Source organism: Protopterus annectens, chromosome 8.part0, assembly GCF_019279795.1.
Source record: "Protopterus annectens isolate FY-2018-M chromosome 8.part0, PAN1.0, whole genome shotgun sequence".
Taxonomy (NCBI): Eukaryota; Metazoa; Chordata; order Ceratodontiformes; family Protopteridae; genus Protopterus; species Protopterus annectens.
Window position 1 is genome coordinate 1,208,656,891 of NC_056741.1, and position 14,216 is coordinate 1,208,671,106.

The 14,216-nt window shown below is 41.8% G+C and overlaps 1 protein-coding gene across 1 annotated transcript in view; it reads left to right on the forward strand.

Annotated features, from left to right (window-relative positions):
- LOC122808438 (guanylate-binding protein 3-like) overlaps window positions 1-13,969 on the forward strand; it is a 296,520-nt gene extending 282,551 nt beyond the window's left edge. The window contains exon 7 of the mRNA XM_044079400.1: window positions 13,833-13,969. Coding sequence (XP_043935335.1) covers window positions 13,833-13,969 — 137 coding nt within the window. The remainder of the gene's footprint in view (window positions 1-13,832) is intronic.
- Window positions 13,970-14,216: the final 247 nt, after the last annotated feature.

The following is a 14,216-nucleotide window of genomic DNA, read 5'->3' on the forward strand; positions in this document are numbered from 1 at the left end:
GTTGCCTCCCCCATAGTGCCTTTTTTAGGCAAGGCTCAAAAGACAAACCCACCTCCATAGACAACACAAAGAAAAAAAAAAAACTAAGGGTAATGCTGCTCAACACCAGAAGTCTAAACCTCAAGATGCATGCACTCAAGACTCTCCTCAGTATGGAAAATATTGATTATCTGTGCAGTAACAGAAACCTGGTTCAAGGCTCCCGAGAGAACCCCAGCACTAACAGGTTATACTTCATATCATGCTTTCTGGCCCCAAAACTCGGACCGAACCACAAAAGGAGGGGGAGTATCCATATTTATCAAAGATACCCACACCTACAGGTTAGTGGCACTGCACGAAGCATCGGAGACCATCCCATGTGCAACTAACAGTGGGCAAAACTGCCTTTCAGTTTGTAGCCTGCTACAGACCACCCTCCCAAACACAGGAACCTCACTCAGCTTTCCTGAGAACACTGCAGAATATGAAGGTCTCTCCAAACACCATTATATTGGGTGACTTCAACTACCTAAACATTGATTGGAAAAACTACTCAAGCCCAAACACCCTCGCCCAACGGTTCCTAGAATTTATAAACTCAAATGCTATGGAACAACTGGTCACCACTCCCACAAGAGGGGAAAACATATTGGATCTGGTCATCACCAACATGGGGTCTCTATGTTCCACACCAGAGGTATACCCCTCATTGATAAGATCAGACCATAAACTAACCTCACTGGACATCCATATTCTGTCCCCACCCCTAGCTAAGGAAACCACGGTGAAGAACTTCTTGAAAGCAAACTTCACACTTCTCAAAACCGAGGTGGAATCCTTCAAAGTCCCTGGGCCAGTGGAAAATATGGCCCAAAATGCAGAATCCTTTACAAAAGCATTCTATGGACACCTACAGGAATGCATGGAGCATGCTATCCCAAATAAAACCAAGACTCACTCCTCCAAAGGCAGGAGACCTGTCTGGTGGACCCCAGCCATAAATAAGCTATACAACAGAAGGAGAAAGCTACAACATGATAGAGCAAAATCCCAAAAAGGGAAGGCATCTCTGATCAGTACTAGCAAAAAACTACGATAAAATCATCTAAGGCTAGCTTTGAAAGAAAAATTGCACAAGACACTAAAGATAATCACAAGGCCTTCTTTAGTTATGTCAGAAACCTGGGAGGCAACTCCCAGATATGCTCTGAGTTAGTGCAAAATGACAACAAATACACTGAACCCACAGACATTGCCAACATCCTGGCAGAAAGGTTCTTTGCAGACTTCTCCCCCCCCTTCCCCCTCCAAAAGAGCAAATGTCTATCCCAACAGAGTGTAGCCTTCCTGAGATCACAGATGCACAGGTGAGAGCTGCCCTCTCCAAAGCAAAAAACATAGCATCAATGGGACCAGACGGTGTCCCGGGCTGTGTCTTACATGAGCTCCAAGAAGAACTAAACCCTCATATAAAGTCACTGTTCAATCTCAGCCTTACTACAGGATATGTACCCAAGGAATGGCATACAACAACAGTGGTCCCACTCCACAGAGATGGTGCCACAACAGATCCCGGAAACTATCTCCCTATAAGCCTGACTAGCCTGGTCTGCAAAGCTATGGAGCGTATCATCATGGAAATCATAAACAAAGACATTGGGAACCTCCAGACACTGGATCCTACCCAATTCGGCTTTGTTAAGGGCAGATCTTGCCTCTTGAACCTGGTCAACTTCTTTGAAACAGTTACCTAAGCCATAGATGAAGGGAAGGTAGTCCACACAGCCTACCTGGACCTCGCAAAAGCCTTCGACACAATACCCCACTCGGGCATCATAAATAAGCTCACCAGCTTAAATATCAACCCCTATGTCACAAGATGGGTTGCAAACTGGCTCAGAGATAGAACCCACATGGTCAGAATAGCAGGTGCCATGTCAGACTCTAAACCAGTTACAAGTAGCGTCCCACAAGGCTCAGTCCTGGGACCTCTCTTGTTCGGTATATATTTCTCAGAGGTACAGGCTAACACGGGTGAACTATGTCTGACCAAGTTCGCAGATGACTGCAAACTGGGTGCCGTAATTGACTCTCCGGCTGACACAAGCATCCTCCAAAAGGGTCTCACAGAGATGGATAACTGGTGCCAGAGCCATGGCCTAAAGCTAAATGCCAAAAAGTGCATAGTCATTCCCTTTGGGAAAAACAAAGTGTCCACAAATTACCACATAGGTGGTAATCCATTAAGTACGGAAGAAGTAATTAGGGACTTGGGGACCCAAGTAGATAGCAATCTCTTCTTTGACAATCATGTTGCCAAAGTGGTTAGAAAGACCTTCTATATAGCCCACCTTATCATGAAAGGATTCACATCTAGATCAAGAGAGGTCATTGTGCACCTCTACTCATCACTTATCAGGCCCATAATTGAATACAATGCCCCATTTGGGATGTTCCTTACCCGACACCTGCAGCAGCTGGAAAGACCCCAAAAGTACCTCACCAAGAGGATCAAGGGGCTCAATCAGATGCCCTATGCAGCTCAGCTAAAGAAACTCCAGCTCTACTCAGTTGCGTACCGTCTACTCAGAGGCGATCTGTGTCTGACGTATAAAGCCATGTCCAACCCAGAATTAATGGACATGCTTCACCTCAGGAAATCCAAATCCCTTAGAGCTACATGCTCCAGGGACTTGAACCTCAGCACAGAAATAAATAGGACATGCTGGAGGGACAGATTCATATCCCAGAGGCTCCCCTCACTCTGGAACAAAATCCCAATCCATGTTAAGCAGAGCCCCTCACTGACCCTCTTCAAGAGAAATCTTGACGAGTGGATGGGAGATCGTAAGTTTACCCCTGGGATCTCTTCTGTGTCCCTGCTTGACAGAGGTACAGTAAACTAACCTTAAAAGGGCTACCTTCTGTGACCTACTATACAGAGGCACAGTCAACTAATCTAAAAGGGTGGCGAAAGCCAAACACTCTGGCTAGGCTTATAAATGCCCTAGGGCAGATAGCCTAGTATCAACCTATGAACCTATGTCATGCACAGTTGTGGTACTGCCACCACAATAGGGCACCTGGAGGCAAAAGAAAGCGAGTAGTCCTACAGCCTGCCTATGGCTACTGCTGAGTCACAAACTGTAGGCTGAGATATACATCTAGATGTAGTTTTATGTTTTTTTAGGTGCACAAGAAGTAGATGGTGGGTGTGGGTGTGGGTGTATCTGAGTCCATCAAGAAAGGGGACAAAAAAAACAGCCAGAATAATACCAAAAAATGGCTGCATGGTCATCTAGTAAAAAAAGTTCAAATTCCACTGTTTTCTCTCTAAATAGTAATCTGAACTCTATTTCTGCAAGGGGTAATTTTCTGAACACTGCACTGAATAAAATGACAGAAGTTTCAGTAGCACAGTTCCAAGTACAAAATACATGTGCTAAAGTCCCCTGAGTTTGTAAAAAAAGGTTAGTTTCAATCAAATGAATAAATGAATAGATACAGCCTAGAACAGTATTAGGCAATAAACAAATCATAAACTGATCAAAAATTTCTGTCAGAAATGTGTAACATACAAAATGGTGCCAAAATTCTTCTGAAATCTATTTCTGCAGGGAGTACTGTTCTAAAGACTGTACTGAATAAAATGTCAGTTTCAGTGACATAGTTACAAGCACAAATGTCCCAAAAAAACTTCCAAAATGAAGCTTTTAATAAACAGTATGGGCTTCATTGTGCTACTAAAAGTAAAAACAGAGGAATATATAAAATTGCTAATCTGAAAAAAACTGTTAGTGTAGCACAATACTGTATTCAAGCACAGATAAAAAAACTGTGGGAGGAAGTAAAACACAAAAGGGTTTCTTATCTGAGCTCAGCAGTTGAAGAGATGCAGAGAAAAGGAGCAGTCTACCAACAGATCTTCTCTTACCATGGCACTAGAAAACTGTGGGTTTGCAAAGCAGTCCCTGTACTGCCAGGTGATTAGTTCATTACACCCACAAACAGGCAGTGGGATGGAGCTTTAGTAGTCTGTCAGAGGAGGGATAGCAGAGCACTAATACCCATGTGCCACTAAGGCATTGTGTTTGTTGAACATCTGCAGATATTCAGTGCAATCTGAGACACTGGCAGTTCCATGTCCATCTTATGAAGAAGTGAGGTTAAGAGGTGGATTCAGGAGGAATTATCAAGATTGCCTGAGCAGTTAGACTATATAAGGGAAAACTAGTGGATAAATGGCAAATGTTAAATAAGAATTTTGGGACAAGGGCAAACTATGGATGGCAAAGAATGGCAAAAACTATAGTAAATACTGGAAGGAGCGGGAACATCTCAAAAGTTGTTAAAACACAGTCCATCTGATTGAGGAAGAACAAAAATTATACCAAGCAAATAGTGTAAAGATGAGCACCTGGATAACTTAGCTGAGTATAGGATAATAGTTCTAAAAAACCTCTTCTTTGACTTTAATCCAAAAAAATCACATCACTGCCACACAGACAAATTTATTGTTTGTATTTGTATTTGTTTTCTGAGGTAGAGCACTGATCTCCAAGGGCCACTTTCAGACTCTGTCTGGGGACGGTTAAATGACTCACTCAGAGTCATACAGTTAGGCAATAGAGACTTAGAGTGTAGAAGGTCCAATGGGGTATATTTAAACTAAGAAAGGCTAACACAGACATGAGGGGAAACAGACTCAAACAAATCTTAGGGATATTCAGACAATATTATTCTCAGTTAAACAGCCAAGAGGTCAGCACGGCAAATACGGACCAGCAGGTTAAATGGCTTCTGTCAGAATTAAATTTGCCAAGGATAAATGAGGAGGAAAGAAAGTAGCCGAGGAAGAGAATAACACTGGAGGAAATATGTATAGGATTGAGAATGCAAGCAACAGACAAATCCTGAGGCATGAACGAGTCCTGATGGCGGAGAACTGGAAACTGGAGGGGTGGGATAAAAGTGACCAAGTACTAGAAGGGGGAAGATATCTGGGGCAACCAAGATCTTTTGTCTGGCTTCCCTGGTATAGGCTCCACCATGTCAGGATTCTTTAATGCCACTCTGCCACCAAATCTATGAGGTTGTCAGTGAGTGGCACCACCCAAGAGGCAGAAGAGTCAGCCCCAAATGCCTCAAGGAACACATACTCCCAGGGGAGGGCATATTGGTGGACCAAACTCCCCAGTGTTTCATCAGTTTCAGAACATCACCAAAGGTGTTGTCTTCCAGCAGAGGTCATGGGTCTGTTCACCATCATCCAAGTCTGTCTCTTCCATGACTGACTCTGGGGAAGAGTCCAAATGTTTTCTTTTCATGTCTGTTTCAGAGAACTCTGCCTCATTTGAGCTTCTGGGGAAGGGTCTGAATCAGACTGGAAATTAGCATGGTGAGCTACCCCAATGCTGAATGAGGCTGACTGTCCTGGGACATGCAAAGTCAGAAACAGCATCCAAAAGGGGTTGGGATGGAACTGAGTGCAAAAGAGATGTTTGGTCAGAACCCATTCAAATGCCTAGAAAATCGAGACTGCAATTGAAGCCAAAGAAGCACTCCTCTGATATGAAAGGGAGATGGGATGAATACCCTCTGCTCCAAACTGCCCCAACTCTGATGTTAAAAATAGAGCCAAGCTGTCAAGCACCAAGGACCCAATGTAGAGAGATGGATCCAAAAGCTTTGTGGAGTCAACTCAACTCCTCGAGTCTCAGCTTTGAGACTCATCCCTGTCTGACAAAATCAAAGTTGACAGAGTAAGGGGTGCTGTCAGAGTCAAAGTTGAGAAGACTGATTGTTCCAATGTAAGTGCTCTGGAAAGGCTGTGACCCATGGACACCAGATCTGAAGGTCAGGCCAGAACTGGAGAAACCAGTGGAGGGGTAGATGTACTTGTACCTGGGGCACCTGATGGGGATAGCACTGGAAGGACCCCAGTGGAAAACCCCAGAGTCCAGAGGAACCTCATCATCATCCTGTCAACATTTACTTTGGTAAGGCTACTTGGAGAAAAGAAGCACCTCAGAGAGGAATCCACCAGAGGTGGTGAGAAGGAATGCCTGTCCTGCAAGAAAGAGGAATGGAGCTTTGGACTCACTCTGATCAGAAATTGGTGGGAGGCATTGGAGAACAGATCCAAATGGCTGTCAGATCTGATTGTTTCAGTGCTTTTGGTGCCAGACCTAAGAAGTCTGTAGGATTTGGTGACCGTTTTCTGGATTTCTTCATCTGCTTCTCAGTGCCTTTCACTTTCTCTTTCTCCTTAAGTTTATCCTTCTGTTTTTTTTTTTTTTATCCCTGGTGGCCTTAGAGTTATGCAGTGTCTTTGCTGGAGGAAAAGAAGACTGTGATGATGAGGATTCTGTCACAACCCCTGCTTGGGGATAGGGGGGGCAGTCTCTTCAATACTAAATTTGTTTCTACAAGCCTGCAGTGCTGTTGCTCCAAAGGAAGCAGATGTCTCACATTTGGAATCCAAGTGCACTGCCCCAGGCACTACATGCACAGGCATAGTGAGGGCACTGAAGTGGGATTTTGTAGCTGAAGGCTGAGCACATTTTGAATCTAGGAACATTGTCTGACATTGATGGGGGGAAAAACAACATGCTACAGCTCTGAAAAGGATTACAATTAAGCCCTACCAGCTTAGGAAAAGAGCAACAATAATTGTCAAAAAGAATAGGAACTCATGATAACAATAACACAAAAAATACTAGTAATAGAAGAAAGCTGAAGAAGGATTCACTTTACCCTTTAAACTTTTTTTCTCTTGGGGAGGGGAAACTGGTAAGAAAGGCGAGACAGGAAAATCAGTATGGCTAAAAATAGCTCAGAAAAAGTAAGTAAAAAAAGCACTTAACTCGCTAAATGTCAGAGCCGTTGTATACCATGCCCTTCTGATCAGGTGGCAAATGAGATCTGAAGTATTTTTGGGAACAAAGGGAATAATTAGAGCACTTTATCCATAGCTTCTAAAAGGATCCGATTACCCAAAAGTTGAATTGGATGAAAACAGACATCCATGGTTATGGATATTGAAAGTAAACTCTAAGCTATAAAATGTACTTGGTGCCTTTAATACTGTACAGGGCAGAACCAAATGAAAAATGTTAATTAGAATAAAAAAATCAGTACAGAATTTCTGTGGAACACCAGATAGCCTGGTTTATGGAGGTAGAAGCAAGTATTGTCAACGGAACAAGGAGGATTAGGTGTCCCATAAAGTCCTATTTCAGGGCAGTGCAGGTTAGGTTAGTTTTATTTGTTGGAATGTAGGAACTATATGGTAAATGGAAATTGGTGATAAAAGAGCAGTATGGCTATAATGAGAAAAGGAAATAGTTAGGCCTTTGGATGCAACTGCTGTTGACCACAGAAAGTGATACTTTACACATAGAAAGCGCTAAAGGAAGTACAAGTACATACAAGTGTAAACATAACAAAATGGTTAGAGTATCTATCGTTGATAGGGATGATGGAAGAGGTTAGAGCTGGGAGTTCTGGCAAAACAGCAACAGTTAGATGGAAGGGGCAGGGTCTTGAACCTAAATACTGACAGTCGATAACTCAGGGGAACAGCACTAAAAGTCAGGAAGCAGCAAGGTTAGCGTTCTCATTGCTTAACAGACGTAAATTGACTCATGGGGTTTCAACAGAACTCAAAAAGTTACAAAGGAAGTTAAACCAAAAAGAAGGAAGAAGGCTCTAGCAAGCTTGTTAACAGATTCTAGAGCAAATGCCACCTCAATTAAACAGATATTGCCAATGTCATGTAAGGTATTGATAGACAACTTTTAAAGGTCAAACTAATGCCCTATGAAAACGCTGGAGTGAAAGAACAGAGAAGTATTTTACAAAAGAGTAGTGGTCACATATATGCTTGGTCCCTAGATATGCAAGGAAGTTGAGGAAGTATGGGATATTTGCATGGAAGGGCTTGCACAGGTACTTTTACAGTCCAAGTAGATTGCAAAGTATGTACTCCACAGTGTTGGATAGGGGCTGGAGATGCAACACTGGGGAAAGAGGGACCCAGGAAGATATTTTTAAGGCTGCTCAAACCTCATTATCTGGCATACAACAGATATTTAGGGCAGTAAAAGGTAGAGAGATAGTTTTAAATAGGGAAATAATGCTAATAGACAGCGACTCAGAAGTGAAATAACTCAGAAATAAGCAGGCATTTATCATACTTGCCCTCTTGGCAGCAAGAAAGGCCATCACAAGAAAATGGAAGAAACAAGAGCAACCCCACATTAAGGAGGTTATTGAGGTCATGTCAGATATTAAAACTTAAATAAAACTTTAAAAATTAAAAATAGAGATTGAAAATGCAATCTGTTTTTTGTTTCATCTTGAAAAGTTTATCTAAGAATTTTTATCCAACTTTGAGATTTAGAATACAATGTAGGGTGCATAAAGTAGGATAAATGGAAACTGTACCTTTAGTATTTTTTGTGTTGTATTAAAGTTTGAAACAGTAAAGGTATTTAAATAAAGGGCTGGGAAAGAGTTTTTGCAAAGTCAAAATTAAGGGGGGAAAAAGAAAGTGGTTCTTCATTTTGCTAGCAAAGCATCTGTATCTATAGTAGAAGCTGAATCTATTGCTATGATTACCAACACTGTCAGGTAAATCAGCAGTTATGATTTCCTTCCCATAAAATCAAATCTGAATTTGGTATGTTATGTCCGTGAGAGGTTGAATTTTTTAATCTTCAGTTTTCTGAATAAACCAAAATGTGTCTTAAAATTTTTCAGCAAAATAATAGTTTCATAAAATGAAGTCTCTGAAAAGACAAGCTGGTTGTTTCCGTGGCGTATTTAGCATCAACTGCATTTTATCATAAGCTAAAACCTCTCCAAGGATGACAAAGGTGTTGCTGACAGACTGCAAAGACTTAGAGCTCCTTCTGTTCAGAAATATATGCTTTTAATGTTTGTCTCTCATACTGACATCTTTACGAATGATTTCGTGTCTTAGCACTTGACATTCTTTTTTCCAGGAATAGGTATATTTTCCATCACTATCTGTTTCAAAGTCATCCCTGTTTTCTTTCCAGTTGTTTATTAGTGTCTGTAGATCAAGCACTTCTTTTTGGGTCTATATTATTTCATCAAAGATACGCATCATCGAACTGCATTTCATTGGAAATGCCGTTCATCGAAACCCCCACAACCACTGCTAATTGCACTACAGTGGGGAAAGGGAAAATTTCCTGACCTCCACCATAGTATGATCTCAATCAGAATGGTTCAACAAACAGCACGTTTGATGAAATGCCATTCAAAATGCCGTTCAATTATGTGACTTTTTGATGAAGCAATAGGGATCCCCTCTTTTTTTAGGTAACATTAATTTTTCTTCCAGTACCAGCTTTGTACAAGTGTTTCATTTTAATACATATAACCTCATTAGTGAATGGTGAGTAGCATATATTAGAAGGTCAGCCCAGGTTGGAAGGGTTGGAGGCAAAGCCAGAGAGGCAAGATTACATTGGTTTGGATGTGTGCTGAGGAGGGATGCAGAGTATATTGGGAAAAAGATGCGAAGGATGAAGCTGCCAGGTAACAGGAAAAGAGGAAGGCCTAAGATAAGGTTTATGGATGTGGTGACAGAGGACATGCAGGTGGTTGGTGTGACAGAGCAAGATGCAGAGGACAGGAAGAAATGGAAACGGATGATCTGCTGTGGCGACCCCAAACGGGAGCAGCCGAAAGAAGAAGTGAATGCTGAGTAGAGAAATAAATGCAGTTGTTAACTTGTAGTTCAGGTTAAGCTGTGTTTAACAACTTTTGTGAAGCTGTACAGAATGGTTCTTAAGTTGGATTGTTACACTAAATTATATACTGATGCCACTATATTTGTTAATCTCAAACTATCAAATCCTGTTTTAGGAGGCTCAGTCAGTAAGCAGTTTTTATAAATGTTTTGCCTATTTTTTAGCATTATTTTGAAGCCTGTAACAATGAATATTATGTTACTTTAAAATATATAGGGTTATGATCAGGTCTTCGATCGTAACCATATTATTATGGGTTCGAGATATGAATGCTAAGAAATTCACCTCGAGAGCAATTTTTGGCATCCATATTGAGAACCCATAATAGGTTATGATTGATGAGACCTAATCATAACTCTTTAGTGCATGGAGTTTTATCTACTCCATGTACTATCAGATAGAAAAAAAAATGCAATGTTTTTGTTAGGCTTTGAAAGCCAGTAAAGCACTTAGCAAGTGCTGTTGCATACACAGCAAGTAAGGGGGGGCAGGGGCAGCTTTTAAATACTGCCCTAATTTAAATAAGTTAGTTACAGACTAACATCTGTAAACTTTAATGGAGATAGGTGGACAGATATTCAGGGACCAAAGGAACATCCCGTCCTTTATCCTTGACTGTCACATGAAAATGTTGTTACAGTTGGGTCTCACCCTACAGTAGTGCATAACAGTTTTTCTTTTTTTCCAATTTTTTTTAGTTTAATCACAATGCTGCATGCAGTACGTTGTTGTTTTAAGTACTTTTCTTTGCATATTTTTCATAGGTTCATAGGTTCATACTAGGCTATCTGCCCGAGGGCATTTACAAGCCTAGCCCATAGTTTTGTGGCTTACGCCACCCCTTTAGTTTGGAGAAACTATGCCCATTATTTTGCTGTGCCTCTGTCGAGCAGAGACACTGAGGTAATCCCTGGGGTATATCTGCGATCTCCCATCCATTGGTCAAGATTCCTCTTGAACAAGGCCAGCGAGGTGCTCTGCCTCACATATACTGGGATTTTGTTCCACAGCATAGGGAGTCTTTGGGTGATGAATCTATCCCTCCAGCACGTCCTATTAATAACCGTGTCTAGGTTTTGGTCTCCAGCCCTTGTGGCTCTAAGGGATCTCGATTTTTTGAGGTGAAGCATGTTCATCAAATCTGGGTTGGACATGGCCTTGTATGTCAGGCACAGGTCACCTCTGAGCGCGACTGAATAGAGCTGGAGTTCTTTCAGCCGGGCAGCATAAGACATATCTTTGAGACCTTTTACCCTTTTGGTGAGGAACTTTTGGGGCCTCTCCAGCTGCTGCAAGTGTCGGGTCAGATACATTCCGAATGGGGCATTGTACTCAATCATTGGTCTGATGAGTGATGAGTACAGGGAGACTATGACCTCCCTTGATCTAGATGTGAATCCCTTCATGATCAGGTGGGCAATGTAGAAGGTCTTCTTAACTACTTTAGCAACATGAGTGCCGAATGAAAGGTTACTGTCAACCTGGGTCCCCAGGTCCCTGATAACTTCTTCTGTGCTCAGTGGATTGCCACTTATATGGTAGCTAGGGGTAACCTTGTTTTTCCCGAAGGGTATGACTATGCATTTCTTGGCATTTAACTTTAGGCCGTGGCTCTGGCACCAGTTATCCATTTCTGTGAGACCTTTCTGAAGGATATCTGTGTCAGATGTGTTTTCGACTATGGCGCCCAGTTTGCAGTCATCTGCAAACTTGGTCAGCCATAACCCTCCTGTGTTTGCTTGTACTAGAGTAGATGCCGAACAAGAGTGGGCCCAGGACTGAGCCCTGTGGGACACCACTTGTGACAGGCATTGAGTCTGACATGGCGCCAGCAACTCTGACCCTGTGGGTTCTGTCACTCAGCCAGTTTGCAACCCATCTTGTGACGTATGGGTTTACATTTAGGCTGATGAGTTTTTCAATGATACCCGAGTGGGGTATTGTATTGAAGGCCTTTGCTAGGTCGAGGTAGGCTGTATGGACTGCCTTACCCTCATCAATGGCCTTGGTGACTGTTTCGAAAAAGTCAACCAAGTTTAGAAGGCATGATCTGCCTTTGACAAAGCCAAACTGGGTTTGATCCAAAGTCTGCAAATTCCCTATGTCTTTATTTATGAGATCCATTATGATCCTTTCCATGGCTTTGCAGATAAGGCTTGTCAAGCTAATGGGACGGTAATTTCCAGGGTCGGTGGAGGCACCGCCTTTGTGAAGTGGGACCACAGTCGCTGTGTGCCACTCCTCGTATCCAGAGGTGAGACTGAGATTAAACAGCTGTCCTAACTGTGGGTTTAATTCCTCGTTGAGTTCATGGAGTACACAGCCGGGGACACCATCAGGTCCCATGGATGCTGTGTTTTTTGCCTTGGAGAGAGCAGTTCTCACCTGGGCGTTAGAGATGTTTGGGGGGCTACAATCATTTGGTATAGATATATCTCCTTTTGGGGGGGGGGAGAAGTTTGCACTGGACCTGTCAGCCAGTATGTTGGCAATGTCTGTAGGATCAGTAATCTTCACATCGTTTTGAACTAATTCTGAGCATATCTGGGAGTTTCCTCCCAGGTTTCTAACATAGCTAAAGAATGCCTTATGATTGTCTTTTGAGTCCTTAGCTATTTTTCTCTCAAAATTTGCTTTGGATGATTTTATGAGAGCTCTTAGCTTTTTACTTATAATGATCAAAGGTGTCTTACCTCTTAAGGATTTTGCTCTATCTTGTAGTAGCTTCCTCCTTTTGTTGTAGAGTTTGTTTATGGCTGGGGTCCACCAGACTGGGCGCCTGCCTTTGGTACAAAGAGTCTTTGTTTTGCTTGGGATTGCCTGATCCATGCAGTCCTGCAGGTGCTGGTAGAAGGCATTTGTAAGTGATTCAGCGGCTTGCGTAATGTTTACCGCCGGCTCAGGGGCCTTAAAGCTGACCACACTAGTCTTTAGAAGTGTGAAGTCAGCTTTTGAGAAGTTCTTTACTGTGGTTTGTTTTGTTCCAGGTGGGGGTGGGATGAGGACCTCCAGCGAGATTAGTTTGTGATCTGATCTCACCAGTGAGGGGTATACTTCCGGTGTTGAACATTGTGCTCCCATGTTCGTGATGATGAGATCAAGTATGTTTTCTCCTCTTGTGGGGACGGTGACTAGTTGTTCCATGGCATTTGAGTTTATGAATTCCAGGAACTTTTGGGCTAGAGTGTTTGGGCTTGAGTAGTGTTCCCAGTCTATATTTGGGTAATTGAAGTCACCTAGTGTTTTAATATTTTTCATTTAAAATATGCTAGATATGATACTTGTATTTAAAGACACCCCAGGAGATTCCTTCTGATTAATTTGTTTGTTCAAAATTACAAACTGTGACAACAAAGACGTTTAAGATTCAGAACTATATCCATAAGAAGCACATTGTTCAAAACCTATCATCTTAGTCAGTGTGCTGTACTATAGTATTTGTATTTAGTGTTTATTTCCTTATGTTATGTTTTTTTTATCTATTATTTCAGCTTCCACTATGAAAGATGAACAAAAAAAAAAAATCCCTGCAAGTAATGTCCCCAGTCATAAATGATCAGGATACACCTGCCGAAAACAAAACATAAATCATGTTTTTTGTAAAAATGCAGACCCCTCTGCACTTTCCTTCTGAGAAGTTTTTCCCCTGTACCTTAATACTAGAGTATAATTTGTACAACCATGGGGATGGAAGAATCACCCTTAAAGGGCAAACAGTGTACATACGCAACTGGCATTTAGCAGTTCAAGTATAATCATTGGAAACTACATATCTGGAAAGCAGGATTGGAGAGTTGGTCCTTGTGAGGATATACATTGACCAGATGTAGGGCACGGTTATTGTGGTTGGCTTTGCATTCCCTCTTCTGACCCACAGCACAGTGTTATTTGCAGCACATTTGTGATGCTGGAGTTGTAGTATTGAAAAAGGAAATGTACAAAAAAATATATATCACTGGTAGGTTTCTGATAATTAGCCTCTTTGTATATAGAAATTAATTAATATGTTTAGTAGTTTGACTTGGACAGCAACTGCATAATTTGACGTTGTTTTTCTGTTCCTAGTGTTGGCCTGTTTGGTGGAGTCCCTTACCAGCAGCCTATCAGAGGGAGATGTAGTTCCACTGGACAAAGTGTTTGAAAGGGTAGCCTGGAAGGAGGTATGTTGTTACTGCTGTTGTTATTGGATATCCTTGGAATAAGTAATCAAGAGGTGCCTGCCAGTGATGTGGTGGTGTTTTTAGAGGCATTGCAACATTTTCACCTGTTATATCTCTTATCTCAAATCCTTGAGACAGGAACACTTGCTATGGATGAACACATCCCATGTGTATCACAAAAACAATGGTATTACTCAGATTTATTGTTTATGTAAGCAACTTTGATGTAAATCAAGAGAAATATTTCATGTTACTTAATGCAGAGTTTTCTTAACTTTGCAGATTTAAG